General features: G+C 40.1%; 2 protein-coding genes across 2 annotated transcripts; one reads left to right on the top strand and one right to left on the bottom strand.

The window, feature by feature from the left end:
• The first annotated feature begins 1,679 nt into the window (after positions 1-1,679).
• emc9 (ER membrane protein complex subunit 9) lies at positions 1,680-5,056 on the top strand. The gene is made up of 6 exons (XM_028004771.1): positions 1,680-1,952; positions 2,042-2,244; positions 2,986-3,062; positions 3,144-3,213; positions 3,328-3,422; positions 4,400-5,056. The coding sequence occupies exons 2-6, from the start codon at positions 2,050-2,052 to the stop codon at positions 4,578-4,580; spliced, it is 618 nt and encodes a 205-aa protein (XP_027860572.1). The 5' UTR covers positions 1,680-1,952; positions 2,042-2,049; the 3' UTR covers positions 4,581-5,056.
• On the bottom strand, positions 4,839-15,504 carry irf9 (interferon regulatory factor 9). The gene is made up of 10 exons (XM_028004761.1): positions 15,403-15,504; positions 15,005-15,079; positions 13,322-13,444; positions 12,631-12,808; positions 10,345-10,463; positions 10,197-10,260; positions 9,818-9,877; positions 9,329-9,715; positions 7,836-7,951; positions 4,839-7,165 (listed from the first exon to the last, which is right to left on the bottom strand). Exons 2-10 carry the CDS (start codon positions 15,059-15,061, stop codon positions 6,998-7,000), a joined length of 1,272 nt encoding a protein of 423 aa, XP_027860562.1. The 5' UTR covers positions 15,062-15,079; positions 15,403-15,504; the 3' UTR covers positions 4,839-6,997.
• Between the last annotated feature and the right edge of the window lie 854 nt (positions 15,505-16,358).

Below are 16,358 nucleotides of genomic sequence, written 5' to 3' on the forward strand. Positions count from 1 at the left end.
CAAGAAGTGAGGGGAAAATAAATTGGCTCCAGAAACACTAGTTCCATCAGTTGACCAAGTTCACAACTAAACAAGATTGTATTATTGATGCAAATGTAAACATTTGGAGGGTGTTTTAAGATGCCAAATTTTTTGTGGAGAATTTTTTTTAATCCCAAGAACAGCCCTGTGAAATAAACTTTACTTCCTGTCCCAAGTTCATGGAAAAATGGCTTGTTGAAATCCAACTTGCTGGTGAAAGGATGAGTGCACTACTTGAAACAGTTGGTTTCACATTACAGAAAGTCAATATTCTAATGGAGACATTAGAACATTTTCATTCCCCAAACTTAGGTTTTATGAGGCAAGTTGTAAATAGATTTGGCCATTTGAAAATTGTCTAGAATGTCAACTGGAACATCTAAACATTGGAATTATAACCAGATAGTCTACAGCTCTTCCAAATGTTTATTAATTGAACTGAATTAACTAATTAATTAAAACAATGGAGTCAATTTTTTTTATAAACCTCTGAACCTATAAATGAAACATTTTACTTTGCTGATTTGGTCTAACAAACACAGCTGTGGTGGTGAAACTAACCACCACCACACAAGGAATGTTTACAAAGTGAGTTTTTAATTTGAAATTACTTTTATTCCTCATAGAACTTTCTTGTTACTCTTATTTGTGTCTTAATTATTATTTTGTGAGTGACTTGAGAATCAGAAAGAATCAGCTTTTAGCCTTCTGTATCTCAGCATCCACATCAGCTAGGCAGCAATCAACCCCAGGGACCTGAAGGGCCTTGGCATCATCCTGGCTGCCTGCAGCAGGTCCCAACTGTCCTGAAGCATCGTGGTTACCCAACCAAGATGCCACAATAATATGGCCTCCTTCCCCAGGATCCTAAGAAGACAACGGGGCAGTATCCCTACTATGGCTGCCCTCTGCAGGGTCCAGGCGTGCCGAAGCCTCCCCAGGGTCACAATGTACCAAAACCCTCACAGAAGCTCTACTTGGCTAGGCAGCGTGGTGATTTGGTCAAATGGGCACAGAAACTTTATATCCCAATCAACCGACCAAAGCTGTCCCAGAAGCACCACTAAAGCAGAACCAGTCCTGCAGATGAGTTGCACAATAAAACTAGTTAACTATGCATTGAGTTTTATTTATTTTAATATAAACAAAGAGGTTCACATAAGGGTAGTTTTACAAATGGCAGTAGTATTTGGATTAACCCTGTGCATGTATTCAATCTACCTGCAATTCATGTTTCAAAATTAAGTAGAAACTGTTTTAAAACTATCACTTGCAGTACATGCTAGAAAATGGAGTACATCCAGTGATAAGTTTCATGACTTGTAGGTGTCATTTTTGGTTAAAAATTAGTAGGTTGAGTATCCAGAGATTTTACTGGAGTGTAATGCTCTTTATTTCAGCAAAACGTTTTTCTAGATGCTCAAATGTAATTTTTTCTTAATGAGCATTTTTGTTTACAAGTACAGATAAACAGAACACAATATATTATAAAATGTAGCTACATTTCACTTTTGTTAAAGTGCTTCCTCCGCTCCGTTAGGGGGCGCACGCTGCTGTGATGCGTAAACATGCTCTTAAAAAGGAGAACGGAGAAGCACGGTTCTACACCAATCATATTACAGAATCTCGGCTCTAAACCAATCGGAACAATGCACATGACTCCAGTGGGCGGGACCAGTGACTGCCGTTGGACGTCATTCATTCGCCAGTTTGTTAGCGAATAGACAGACCTCTGGGTTTTGTAAGTAATTTAACTGGTTTTAAACTGTTTAAGGTGTTGATCGTGTGTCCCGCAGCTCTAGTGAGACTAACTTGGAGGTAGACTAGTTCAGCGGATCGGTTTAGCTTGTATGCTAACCACAGGCCCTAACAGGGCAATTATCCGGCTGTCAAACGCAGCCGAACCGGGACGTTTCTGGGTCTGTTTCTAGGTAAATACGGCGCCGTTCATAAGGAAAGTGTTTGTTGCTGTTCTCCTCCGGTGTTTCAACGTCTCTCTGTCCGCCCTGCACCTCCGTAGCGGTCACCATGGGCGAGGTGGAGCTCTCCTGTCGGGCTTATGTGAAGATGTACCTGCACTCCTGCCTGTTCCCCCGCTGCAGCATCAATGGACTGCTGCTGTCCTCAAGCTCGGCAGGTGGCGCTGTTTGCGTGACGGACTGCGTGCCGCTGCTTCACTCTCACCTGCCCCTGGCTCCCATCACGCAACTGGCCCTCACGCAGGTGTGGAGTTTGCTGTCGTGGCCCGGTTCTCAAAAAGGTCCAGATTGTGATGTAGATCCAAACTAAGAGAAGTTTTTCAGTAAAAATGAGAATAAAGTTCAAAATTTAATTTCTTTCAGCAATATAAAAACTCCAAATTCAGATGGACATAAATTTGGATTTACGTTGCTACATTTCCTGATTTTTTCCCCTCAATCCCCACTTTCAAATTTTATAATTCTCTATTTATTTTAGTTTGGAGTATTAAAAAAATATCTGCTATATGTACACGACAGAGTATTTGAAGATGAAAATAATAGTAATGTGGTTAGGAAGGAGTAGATTCCACCAAAAACTTATGAATTAATTTCACTTGTTTATAAGAAAAAACTTGGATGTTCTCTGAGGTTAAAAGTCATATTAGAAAAATAAATCAAATTCCCCATAAAGACATAGCTTGTGGTTAAATGAAAAATCTGCAGAATGTATTTTTATCTGATGAATCGATTTATCATCAAAATAATAACTAAAATAATAGTTGCATGCTTACAAAACCCACTGAAGGTTTCAATAAAGTGTTTATTTTTGTAAACAATCTGCTGATTTAAATAGTTAAATATGTCCTGCAACACGTTCATGAGGCGTTTTCAGCTTTAAAATCCTCCTGAAGCTGAACTTAAATCAGCTAATTTACTCAGAAGTTGTTCAGACATGTTGTCTAAAAGGACTAAACCAGCAGTTTTCTCTCTTCTCTCCTCCCAGGTGGATGTTTGGTGCGCTCAGACTCAGCAGAGGATAGTTGGATATTACCAGGCCAACGCCTGCGCATCAGACTGCAGGTGAGTTTCCTGAAGGGAGAAACTTCTCCGGGACCGAAGCCGATCCAGAAACGGTTTCAGTGGTCTGGTGTCTGTTTGCAGCCCGACGCCGTGCGCTCTGAAGATAGCCGACAAGATCGCAGAGCAGTTTGAGAGTGCCGTCTTATTAATGGTGAGGATGACAGAAAACAAAGGTTTAATGAAGAGATTAAATGTTTTCTATGTTTATGGGACGGGAGAGTTTGTGGGTTTAATACAGTCGGTTTGTTTCTGTTTCTTCCTGAAGCTCGACGGCAGCAAGATGTCTCCAGATGATCGGGTTCCTCCGATCGTCATGTACGAACGCAGAGACTCCAAATGGGTTCTGAAGGACAAACACACGTAAGAACCGAGGGGGATGGGAAGTTATAAAGGATAAAACGAGTCAGTTTGGTTTAAATACCAACTTTTTAACTTAGGAAGTCCTGTGGGAAGAGTTTCAATCAACACAGCTTTGAGCCCAGACATCCGTCCAGCCAGTTCATCCTTTATCTATCAAGAAAAAGATGCAGATTCCTTTCAATCATATCTGGAGGATTTTGGAGAAACTGAAATGTAAAATAAAAATCATTTTAAGTGGCTTGAATCTCCAGGAAGCTGCAGGATGTTTTAAATTACATTAACTCATTGTTCCAATTTAGTTCACATGATTGGTTCACATGAAAACCAGTGAAGGGAGAGAAAATAATCCAGCTTGCAAAGAACTGAAACACCTAGAATGGCCAGCAGAGGGCGCAGGTGAGGTCAGGGATTCCATCCATCCATTTTCCTAGTGGGGTCACCAGGGGTGCTGGGTTAGGGTTATCTCCTGCGAACGTTTTGGGCGAGAGGTCTGGACAGGTCACCAGTCTGTCTCAGGGCAACCATGCACACTCACACCTAGGGAGAATTTAACCTGACAGTCGTGTTTTTGGACTGTGGGAGGAACCCGGAGAACCCGGAGAGAACCCACCATTCGCAGGGAGAACATGCAAACTCCATGCAGAAAGACCCCGGGCCGGGAATCGAACCCAGGAGGACCTTCTTGCTGCAAGGCAGCAGTGAAACCAACTACACCACTGTGCAGCCTGTCAGGGATTCCTCAGGTAGAAAGGTCAGGTCAAGGTCAGCAGAGGCAGACATGGATGTTATTTATGGCAGATCTGAAACTTAAAAGGGATTTTGTATGACAAATAAGAATCTCATCTGAAACAATTTATCAAGTTTCCATTAATAAATGTATAAAATGGCTGATTTAGTTTGGATTTAGACTCCATTGTTTTGAGTAGCAGCAGCTTCCTGTTCGTCAGCCTAATGGACTCGTGTCACTTCCTGTCCAGGATCATGCTGCGGCAGTGGGAGGAGACGCAGGCCATCGCCAGCCAGATGCTGGAGTCGGGCGACCACGCCCTCCTGGTGGACTTCGACGGCCACCTGGATGACATCACCAAGGACTGGACCAATCAGACGCTCAACTCCAAGATCGCCGAGCTTTCCTCGCCGGCCAACGGAAACATCTGACGGCGACCCGGTTCCCCCGACACAAACACACACCCAGCAGAGTCCTCGGAAAAGTTTTATCGACAGAACAAAGACAAACGCGCTTAAATGACAGATTTACATCTCGTGCCAACCCCCAAAAAACGGATAATTTTTTAACAACTAATCCACCTTAAAATATGATTTAACTCCAACAATCAACTTCCTGGTTTTATTTCTAAACGCTTTTTTTCTTTTTCTTGTGTCACAAAGTGTTCATCCAAGTTGGGATGATGGTAGTTTGTTTAAAAAATATGTTTTATTTGGTTGATTTCCTCATAATTGCTGCATAGAAATGTTTAATTTGAAAGGATGTACTTTATTATTATTATTATACTGATTAATTACATTGGTAACAAGTTTTCAACATCTACAAACCTTAAATGTTCCAGTTTCAAATATTGGATATAAACTGAGCTCAAAGCTCGTTGTGGTCCAAGAATAAATTTCCTCCTTTAGTTCTGCAGTGTTTTCTTTCCTTGAATTAAATAAAATCAACTTAAAATCGACTAAATGCTCTAAACTTCAGTACAGTATTCCCATATTTATATTTTACACCAACATCAGATGAGAAAATTTCAGTTTCAAATTCAAGAAATTCTCAGATTTAAAAAAAAATTCTGAGAATTTTTTGAATATTATTTACATTTCAGTGTTTGCTATTTTCCGTTTCACAATTCTGGATTTTTTCCCCACATTCCAGTTATATAATTCCTTTGTTTTTCTGTCAGTTTAAGTCTTAAAAAAATATAAATAAACATAAATAGTTGGTATAAATATGACAGAGTATCAGGGCTATTATAGATGAAAAAAATAAAAATAATGATGTCACAGAGGAGTTGATCGTCACCAAAAACCTCAGAAATTTATGAATTATTTTCACTCATTTACAAGAAAAAAACTTCTCTGATGTTGAAAAGCTGTAAAATGACAACTTTCCAAAATAAAAGGCATAAATTTACAATATTAAAACTATTATTTGATGTATAAAGCCAGAAATTTGTAAGAAAACTCAAATTTGTCAGGAATTTTCTAAAAAGTTGTACATTTGTGACAAAATGAGACAGAAACGCTCCAGGGTTGAGGCGCTACGTCTACGAGATTCACACCTGGATGTTTCCCGGACTTTAAGGATGAGGTCTGAGCTTTTTTCTGGACCAGAACCGGGTCGTTCTGATCCAGGAAAACAACCCGGATCTTCCCTTTAACTCTAGAAAACATCCAGATGTTCGTCTCCTAAATTTACCGCCTCAATCTTAGATGACTTCTGTCATTTTCTGTTACAAATGTCCAATTTATTTTTAAAAATCGATACATTTGAGCATTTTCTTACAAATTCCTGACATTATAATAAATTTGTTTTAATACTGTAAATTTAAGCCTTTAATCATATTTAGAAAAATTTCAACAGCAGAAAATATCCAAGCTTTCTTCTTGTAAAAATGTGAAATTACTCAAAATCTTTGAGTTTTTCCGCTGAAACTTTCTCCTCCATGGCCTCATTTTTATTTATTTTTTTAATCATTACAGCTATTTTTAAACTTTTATCATCTAAACTGAACAAAAACTAACTTGATACTGCAATCCTTTTTTGAGAAATTATTAAAATAAAAACTTTTAAGACTATTTTTTTCTTTAACAGATGCCCTGAATGTGGCATCATAACACAACCTCCAGCCAAAAATAATCAAATAAAATAAAATCTGAGTGGAGCTTCTTAAACCAGCCTTTAAATAATAATCTACTAAAGTTAGAACTTCCTTAAAATGAAATAAAAATCTGTATGTTTAAGGCTGAAACAGTAGTTTTACCTAAGAAAACAAGAGGGAGAAAAATGGTTGTTATTTTGCTTTACTCCTTAGCGACGGATAATTTAATCCAGTGAATGAGGGAAGATTTAGGAATGGTGAAAAGGAAAATCTGTTGGATGTGATCTCTGCTGTAATAATAAAGTTCACAGTGAAAAGTCTTTTATTATTTAATAAAACGAGTGTTTTAAACTAAAACTCAGCTTTAAGACTGTTTCATAATCAGTCTGGAAGATAACATGTAGCTAAAACTATTAATCTATGCTATGATTGGAGTACAGTACGACAAACAGGTCTGCTTTTAACTTTATGGCCCCTTTAAAAGAGTGTCTGGGTTCTAAGCACCAACAGAACAATAAAAACTGATTTCTCTAAAACACACAACCTCTCTTTGTTGGTTTTTCCTGTAGTGTTTCCAACGCACCGATCCCCGCAGGAAATGAAGAAAATCCATTTCTTTAACCCCAAACGTCGCCGTTTTAGCTCCAGGGTTCAACAGATTTTTCTTTTAAGTGCTCCAAAGTCTTATATTTGGTGTGCAGAGAAAGTGGAGGCTCTTATTTTGAAAGCTGGGAATGTTTCAGAGTTTGCTCAGTTGGTCTGACAGGCGTCCAGCTCGGAGGACGGCGACGGCACCGTGACGAGGTTCAGCGTGATTTCTCCCAGCGGAGACTGGCTGGCCAAGGTCCGGAAGACCGACAGGGTGTTGAAGACGGAGAGAGCGTTCTCCACCTGCTGCTCCGCCCACGGGAGGGAAACCTGCAGACAGGAGGTACAGGCCACCTTACAAAGGAACAATCTCAACTTTTATGCTTCACAGCAGAAAAACTGGACATAAAAATGTATTTTTTTTAGATTGTAGTTGCTTTATTTTATTAAATCTGATGCTAAACCATCAGAACTGAACTTAATATTAGATTACTGGAGCAAACACAGCAGGAAGTATGAATCAGAAACACAAAATGTAGTTTTAAATACAGATTTTACAAAAGTGATTCTTTAGATTTCAACTTTATTCTTTGAAACTTCAAGGAATAACTTAAAATTTATTCCTTAAATATGATGCTGCATTTGGGCAATACAGGGGTCATTCCAGATGTTAGAAATGGTGTCAGAACAGTAAATTTCCTACAACATCACTAATACTTTGAGATTAATTTGACATATTTAGGAAATAGAGTTTCTCTGATATAGAGAAACTGGAAATTTGTGAGAAAATAATTAAATTTACCTTCATCTTAGATGATTTCTGGCACTTTTTTCTCACTAATTTCCAACTTGATATTGTATATTTAATATTTGAAATCTATATTTTCTTCTGCAAATTATCAATTTTCCAAATTGTTTTCTTGAAAATATGTAGCATTAAAACCAAAATGTACCTCCATGTCCGATTATTGTATCTACGCTGACGGTTCGGAGGGTTTACCTGAGCGATGATCAGTTTTCGAGACGGATCTTCGGTGTTGCTGAACTCTTCTCCAAAACACAGAGTAAAGCTGCACTGAGGAGGCTCGCCGCCGTTGGTTCGGAAAAGGTCCAGTTCTGAGGAAACACCAGACCAGAACCGGGTTGAGTTTTCACTTTTACCTACTAATGAAGTTTTCCAGGTCAGTTTCAGGAACTGGGTAAAAACAGAGCCTGAAATATTCTTTAAACGAGGCTCCATCTCATGTTTGATATCACCAGAGCTTCTCCAGGTTTCACCAACTCAAATTTAAGACTTTTTAAGACTATAATGGATTAATTTCTTTTAGAATTAATTTAGAACAGAATTAATTTATTATCATATGGGTTGCAGCAAAAGCTATTCAATGGCAGAGACAAACGCTGTCCAACCAAATGGCGATAAATTTCCACTTAAACCATGATAGATGCAAAAAAGGGAGCTAGCTAGTTTTTCTTTTAGCTAGCTAGTTTTCCTTTTAGCTAGTTAGTTTTTCTTTTAGCTAGCTAGTTTTTCTCCTCCCTCTGTTTCCACTGCAGGTACCAGAACCAATGATTCCTGCTAATATACCTGTTAATATACTTGTGCTAGCTAGCAAGGATATGTTAGCAGCTAGTTAGCAGTAGCTTCAACTGCATCAAGTCACAGAACGTAATGAAGAAGCTTGACAGAAAAAAGACTACATAGAATTTTTTTTTCTCCACAAAATTTAAAGGGGACCTGCTATGCAAAATTCATATTTTGAACATTTTTCTTTTTGTACTTCCATTTGTGTTTCTGCTGCTTCTAAAAACAGACCTAGCTCTTAAAAAGACTGCAGTCGTTTTTTGGCAATAAGTTAATATTTTTTGGTGTCTGGAAAATGAGCCTCTGGAATGTAACGCCTCAAATCAGCAGGCACTGAGCCCGTTACCTAGCAACCCCAGCGGAATTCCCCCTGCCCGTTACCTAGCAACCCAAGTTTCCAGCACGCTTAGTCAGCTGGTTTTACCTCTGTATGTGCTGTACAACGGCTGCTGGAAAAGACAAGTGTTTTGTTGTTGACTTAACGTCCAGAAACCACTTGGCGCTCTCTAGCTGCCGTGCTTTTCAAACAGGTGTGGTTGTTATATTGTCAGCCAGTTTGACGTTTGAGTGTTTGACGTTTGGGGGCGTGGCCAGCAGCAGCTCATAGGGATTTAAAGTGACAGAGGCCCTAAAACATTTCATTCTGAAAGGAGTTTGCATTGATCAGAATGAATTCTCATTATCTTGTGCAAAAAGTGTAATTTTTTTAAATAGCTAACAGACTTATCCCAACCTGTTCAAGTAAGCAAATTGGTTGCCTTTACAACATGACATTAATGAATTTAAAACCAATTTACAGTTGTTGTTTTTTAAATGAATTTAAGACTTTTTAAGGATGAAGCTAGCTACAACTCGTCGTACCCGGCGGCTCAATGGACTGGAAATAAAAGCCAGACGTTTAGACTCACGTTGCTTGAAGATGTCTTTGCTGAACAGCAGCACCGACTCCATGTTCCTCTCCATCCGGTGGAGGCCCGGTGTGGTCGTGTGCGGTCCCGTCCAGAAGATCCGGCCCTGGCAGAACCTCCTGCCGTACACCCCCTGTGCCGTGGACGTCAGCGCGATGCCCTTCGCCATAAAGGGCAGCAGGGTGAACAGCGCCTGCAGCTCCTCACTTGCCGGCAACGCGGACGGCGGCTCCGGTAGCAGGATGCGAGGGAAGCGGCTCAGGGCGGCAGGAGTCGGGGGGACGGACGAGGAGGGCAGGTACACGATGCGGACATCGGGGCCGCTGATCTGACGTTTGAGAACCTCCTGGCCAAGATAATGAACCGTCACGCTGAAGGAGTCTTGGTCTGTTGGAAACAGAGGGGGCGGAGTTAACCGAGGGGGCGGAGCTAAAGCTGCAGGGTTATGATGGAGACAGCAGCTTTTCTCCTGCTGTAAATGTTTGTTACCTCCTGTGTTGGCGGGGACGCTCTCCTCGATCCGAACGTCCAGCCTGATCTCATCCAGCGCTGCAGAGAGGAAGATGAGAAACAAACCAGTTGCTAAGCAGAAAAAACTCATAATGAGGCTAAAAGGTTATTCTGAAATACTGCAGAGACAAAGCAACAGCTTGATAACAACCTTACTGTGGTTTTAACAAAAAAATGTTCCTTCTGGATAATATTACTTAAAAAATGCATCAAAACAACAAAAATATTTAGTAAATGAATCTCTGGCATCAGAGTTTAGAAGAAATTAGACCTTCCTCTATAAAGCCCTGTGCTAGTTATTGAGCATGGCGGTGGCAGCATCATGCTGTGGGTCTGATAATAAACCCTCTGGACTCACTGGTGCACTGGACGGGTTCGTCTGACTGGACCGGCTGGCTGTCCTGCTGCTGGTCCTCTTCATGCTGTGTATCAAAGACAGAAGGTTAGTTGTCCACCTGACATCAGCAGGACGGAACCTTGACCTTTGACCTGAGCGTCGGCCTCACCAGCTGAGAGGTGACCTCTTCAGTTTTGATCTTTTTGACCTGGCAGTCCGAGCTGCTGCTCTTTCTCTTCAGCTTCTTGCTGCTCCTCTCTTTGACCTTCGGCTCAGGTAGCAGCACACCTGGAAACGCGGAGGAGGAAGATTAATCTGACGTCCAACAGCGCTAATCCAAGGGATTATATTCCGACTGCCAGCAACCGAAACTTCTGAGAGATGTCATCTTTTATTAAGCGCAAACTACACAACATGCTGTCATGATCAGGTGGTTGAAGCAAACGACAGAAAAACCTTCAGGAAGGCTAAAGAACAAAAAGGAAGAACGATTCAAGACTTTTGCACAAGACGACACAACACACAGCTCCGTTTCACCTGTAGGTAGCTAGGAAGGAAGGAAGGAAGGAAAAGAAGGAGGCAGAAAGGATAAAGAGAAAAAATGATACAGATAATGAAGGAATGAAACACAAGAAGGAAAGGGAGGGAAAAAGGACACTAGGAAGGAAGGAAAAGTAAAGCAAAGACATCAGGAGGAAATTGAGAAAGAAGGACACTAAAGGAAGGTAAAGGTAACTAGGAAGGAGAGACGTAAAAAGGAACGTAAGGCAGAGGACACTAGGAAGGAAGGAAAAAGGAGACATAAGAAGGAAACAGGAAAAACGACACTGGGAAGAAACAAGAGGAGAAGGGAAGAAGGACACTAGGAAATAAGGAAGGGAAGAAGGACTCTAGGAAATAAGGAAGGGAAGAAGGACTCTAGGAAGGACAACGAGAAAAAAAGGAACTAGAAAAGGCACAAAGAAAAAATAACTCTGGAAATTAAGTTTTAGATGATAAGAAGTAAAATAAAGGAAATATTTTTCCACTTTTCATTTCATCCAGACCTGAAATTACTTGAATCAAAAGTCAGACTTTCCCAGAGTGCATAGCAACCCTGGATATCGTCACTTTTTCTAATTTAAAATAAAAAAAAAACATTTAAAAATCTGCATAGAATCAAAGAATACCTCAAAGTTAAGAACAAAAATGTAATCACACGATCCTTCAAAGTCTGACCTTCCTGGTCAGAAGTGAATCAGAAAGCAGCTGACATGTAAATATTCACGTTCTGGTTCCCATAATAAAACATAAACAAACTGGAAACTCATTAGCATGAATGATCCCAGACAGAGCAGTTTTATAGAGGAGAGGTAAACGTTTCTGTAAATATGGTTTGATGTTGTTTTCCTGCTTTACAGCCGACATGATAAACATCATAACTTTATTACTGATGAAATATTAACGTTGGATGCGACTCCTGAGGTTAGATCCCAGTTAAGCTCTTCGTTTTACACCGCTGCTGTCATCATCATGTTTAACTGCTTCATACTTCCTCTTTCTAAGGCGGCCTTTGACTAGTTCTCTGTGCAGAACAAATCTTCTCGAAAGCTCAAACAACACCTGAACCATGACCTAATCTTTTCAGCTTAGAGTTGCAGGGGCTTCATGTAAAATTGATTTTAGACGCACTTCTACTGCTGCGATGAGCGGCCATATTGGATGTTGATTTTTCTCGACTCAGAAACTGGAGTTTCCGAGTTGCAAAATGGAACGCAGCATTAAAGAGGAGCGGCAAAAGTAAATGAGGTGGATTAGCAGAGTTAGTTAATAACTGATGGTGCCATGACGGCGATAAAGCAACAGTCTTCAGTCAGAGGCTTCTACAGATTGGAATACTGACTGCTACTGGAGATCCTTCCTACACAAAGCATCACTATGATTCTGTTGTTGAATGTTTATGTTTGTAACTTTTTTATTGTGACTCCTGACTGATATTTGAATGAACAGTGGCTTCCTGTCGGGAAAATAGGAAGTAAGATTGAAATTAAAAGTTTCCAGATATTGAAATCAGGGTAACGTGGAGCATCAGCTCCGTTTCCTCTTGAATCTTCATGCCAGCCGTCGTCTAAACACCCGAAGCCACTTCGTCCGCCAACAAATCGCAGTGAAAACCTCAGAGCAATCACGCTCAGTTTCCTGGTTCCTGCTCTAAATAAAACCTGCGCTCTGTCTGCTGAATGTGTGTGAAGGTTCACCAGTGTCATCTGAAGAATCAGCAGCTGGAGTTTTATCTGGACCAGAACCAGAACCAGCTGCTGGACAAACACCAATCGTTCCTGTCAGAGATGAACCGGTGCAGAAACGCTTCCGCTCTAAAAATAGATTGGTTTGTGCAACGTGTTGCTCAATGTTTTCACCAAACCGAGACAGACAGAAAACCTGGACCGGGTCAGAACCGGCGTGCGGGTCTTACCCTGCTCGCTGATGGGGACGAGGCGGTACACCTTGTACGGCTCTGAGATGTCCAGCTGGGCGCGCTCCATCACCTCCTTGAACTCGGGGCTCTTGTTGAGAGCGCAGCGAAGACGCGTCTTCCACGCCGCAGGATTCTTCTCTCCGTTCGCCAGCTTCCCTTTGAACTCGGCCCAGGCCTGCAGAACCAGAGGAACCAACGTTACCATGGACAGAGGGATGGATGGACGAAAAATAGATGCATTAAAAAATTGATACATGTTGGATGGATGGACGGACAGATGGATGAAAAAGCTGACAGACGATGGATGGATGAACAGACAAATGATGGATGGATGCTGGATGAATGAACAGGTGGATGAATGTGTGTATGGATGGATGAATGAATGGATGTTGGGTGGATGGATAGATAACTGGATAAATGAACAGATCGATTGTCTATCCGAGTGGATGAACGGATAGACGGATGGATGAACAGATTAATGAACAGATAGATGGATGGATGAGTGGACGAATGTTGAATGATGTTGGATGGATGGATGGATGGATGGATGGACGGATGTCAGACTTTAAATTCAATCTGAACGAAATATTTTCCAGACTTGGTCCAGTCCGGTCACCGGGTTCTGATCCGGTCCTGCTCATCCTGTAAACTAAAACCCAAAGTCACAAAGCATCAGGCGACCTCTGACCTTGAAGAGCGCTGCGTCCTCATCCTCACGGAAGTCGTGTTTCCCTGCGTGTTTCCATGGGATCCTGAACATCGTTTTGGCCTCGTCATCCCACATCACGCCCGGATACTTCCCGCTGCTCACCTGTCACACGACAAACACCAACGTTTGGTTTCCAGCAACAATTAAACACCAACAGGAAGTTCCTCCATTTGGCGAAACCAAACTGCTGCCCAGCGCTAACCCCTGCTAACGGTTCGACAGACGGCAGATCTCCAGCTCAGTCCGGACCAAACAGAATCTGAGCGTCACAATAAACAGAGCTGGAGTTACTCCATCACTGCAATATGGTTTTTTAATATAATAACTAAATATTTCCAGGATTAGACTAAGATTTGGAAGGAAGTCTGTTAATGTTTGAACTGGAATGAGCTTCCAGTTAGCTAGTTTATCCGTTAGACCAGATTTGAAATGTGTTTCAGATCATTATCCTGTTGGAACTGCCCAACACTTTCAGTTGCTTCAACCAATTTCATTTCTCTGGGCTTTTTTAATGCAATTATTTTACAAATTTATCCGATTTTTATCTTGCAGTTTGACAAAACCAAAAAAAAAAAGTAGCAGGAAGTTTGTTAAACTGGAATAAATTTCTGTCAAAAACTTGGAAATTTTTAAATTCATTTCAAGTTTATGGAAAAAAATCCAACAAGAAAAAATTATTAAGAGAATAAATTTACGATATCGGAACAAAGATTTTCTCTGACATTGAAAGTCACAAATTTGCATAAAACAAAATAAATTAAAAAATGCCAGAACACAAGAGTATTATAGCTGCGCTAAGGACATTTAAAAAAATAAATAAAATTATGAGATCAATAAAATCACAAGAATAAAATTGCAGTATTACAAGATTGAAGTCACAATATTACGACTTCATTCTTGTAATATCAACTTTATCCTCTTATTATTTCAATTTTATTTTCTTATGACTTTATTGTCATCTTATTTCGACTTTTCTAATGTTATGATTTTATTCTCATAATTAAATGTTTTTAAAATATTTTTTAGTTTTACCAGAAAACCTCTAACATTGAGGTGGTGAATTAGGAGCATCTGGATGTTTTTCTAAAGGAAAGATTGTAACTATTATGGCAAATTATAATGTTTTTCTTGTAAATTTATGACTTTTTGACAGCAGCATAGAGTCTGAGCTTTTTCTCATAAATGTGTGGAAATAATCTGGAATCTATGAGTTTTTGGGTGGAAAGTTACAATGAAGTCGCACAAGTGTGACCAAGTTTTTTTTTGTTTTTTTTTTGTCTCCTGCAAGAGAAAAATCGTCTAGACTTGTTAAAACAATCCACAGGTATTCATAGATGTCTAATCTGTCTAATCTGTGTCACACAACTTGTTTACAATAACAAATAAACCGACTATACCTCAAACCTAGTTTCTGAGACAGATTTCTGGTTCTAAAAAACAGATTTAGGTCACATAAAAGAATCTCATTAAAGTTTCAGCAGGTGGTATTTTAGTTTAAATCAGTTTTAATAACTTAAGAGAACCAACTTCTGAAAATTAGACTTCCGGTTGATATTTATATGACCTCAAAACCGGGACAGTTATTAGGACTCTATTTGCCCCCCCTCCCTTTTTGCCCTCTTTATCTCTCTCTCACACACACACACACACACACACACACACCTGGTCCACTATCCAGGAGCGAAGTCTGCGGGTGGATCTCATCCTTCCTGCTGCCATGATTCCCTTTTAAAGCGACTGAAATACATAAACAACATAAAATAATAAGTGACACATTCATGACATGAGCTAATATCGCTCTACAGGCGCATTTTAATAAATAACTGACTGAAAAAATAAATAAAAGACGAATACATTTGATTTATGACACAGAAATTAGCCGTGTTAACAACTGATAGTTGTTTTTCTTTTTAAAAATCGGATAACTTTCAAACAGAGCCGAGTTTTGCTGATATAAAATATCAGAAGCGAGAACTCCGCTGCGGTTCTGAGGACTTTATAAAGTCAGAAATAGAAGCTAAAGTGTCAAAATGAAGGAAGTAGGTTTAAGTTTCGTTTACCTCGGTTGTGTTTCCTCAGCGGCGCCTTGCAGACTGAGTGACGGCGCAGCGGAGCAGCGCTGCTCTCAGCCCAGCTGCCCGTTTCCTCGAAATCACGTGACTTTGCAGAAACGCGCCGCGTCTCCGCCGCCAGGGGGCGACAGAAAACACCGCTCAGTCTGCAGATTACGTAACAAAAACGGAGCCAAACCTTTGATTTTTTTAATCCTAAATGAAACTGCAGCTTGTTTTAACATATATTCGTGCTTTAGTTCAAGTTATGACTAAATAATTAGATCTAATTATCCACACTGCAACACTTTATTCTACATTTCTGAGACTTTTTGTTAGCTAATACCGTTATTTGAGTAGTATACTGTACATCTCCATGCTTGATCCTGCTGTTTTTATCCGACATGAATATTTACATGTTCAGTAAATTCAAATATGCCCCCCAATGAGACTTCGTTGTCATAAAATCTAAACATTTCTGTGTTAAAAAGGTTTATTTTATTAGTCTGCTGTAATTCTCTAATTGTAAAAATGAAAAATAATCATAATAAGCAGCAATAGAAGCTTGAAAACATCAGTTTGTATGTAAATAATCTATTGAATAAACTGTTTAAAATGATTTCAGCTTCACTTGAGCTCATGTGACTCCACCTAAATGAAGTTATCTCATTCTCTTTCCAATAATCCACACTAATCTGAAATAATTTTATCCTATAGTAGCTGTAAGATTTGTGTTCTGGGTCGTTTTGGTCACTTCCTTTGATGGAGAACGCCCAAATGTTTGCAACATGCACAGCTCTTCACCAGAAGTGCTGCATCATCTGGCAGAAATGCAGGGGGTGGGGAGCCTGTTTACTCATGACTGTACTGTGGTCTGGCTGCACAGCATTAAGCCTCAGTTACTTTACAGCTTTATTGAGTTAAATACGCCTTTACAGAGCCCAGCATAAAATGACATGTTCCAT

The sequence above is a fragment of the Xiphophorus couchianus genome, chromosome 21 (genome assembly GCF_001444195.1).
Source record: "Xiphophorus couchianus chromosome 21, X_couchianus-1.0, whole genome shotgun sequence".
Classification (NCBI taxonomy): Eukaryota; Metazoa; Chordata; class Actinopteri; order Cyprinodontiformes; family Poeciliidae; genus Xiphophorus; species Xiphophorus couchianus.

Bases quoted from the DNA above. Each gene is read 5' to 3' on its own strand.
- emc9 (XM_028004771.1), top strand. From the start codon at position 2,050: ATGGGCGAGGTGGAGCTCTCCTGTCGGGCTTATGTGAAGATGTACCTG. The intron at 2,245-2,985 runs GTGTGGAGTTTG...CTCTCCTCCCAG, and splicing joins CGCAACTGGCCCTCACGCAG to GTGGATGTTTGGTGCGCTCA. The intron at 3,423-4,399 runs GTAAGAACCGAG...CTTCCTGTCCAG, and splicing joins GTTCTGAAGGACAAACACAC to GATCATGCTGCGGCAGTGGG.
- irf9 (XM_028004761.1), bottom strand. From the start codon at position 15,061: ATGGCAGCAGGAAGGATGAGATCCACCCGCAGACTTCGCTCCTGGATA. The intron at 10,261-10,344 runs GTGAGGCCGACG...TTTGATACACAG, and splicing joins AAGAGGTCACCTCTCAGCTG to CATGAAGAGGACCAGCAGCA. The intron at 9,878-10,196 runs GTGAGTCCAGAG...TCCTCTCTGCAG, and splicing joins CGAACCCGTCCAGTGCACCA to CGCTGGATGAGATCAGGCTG.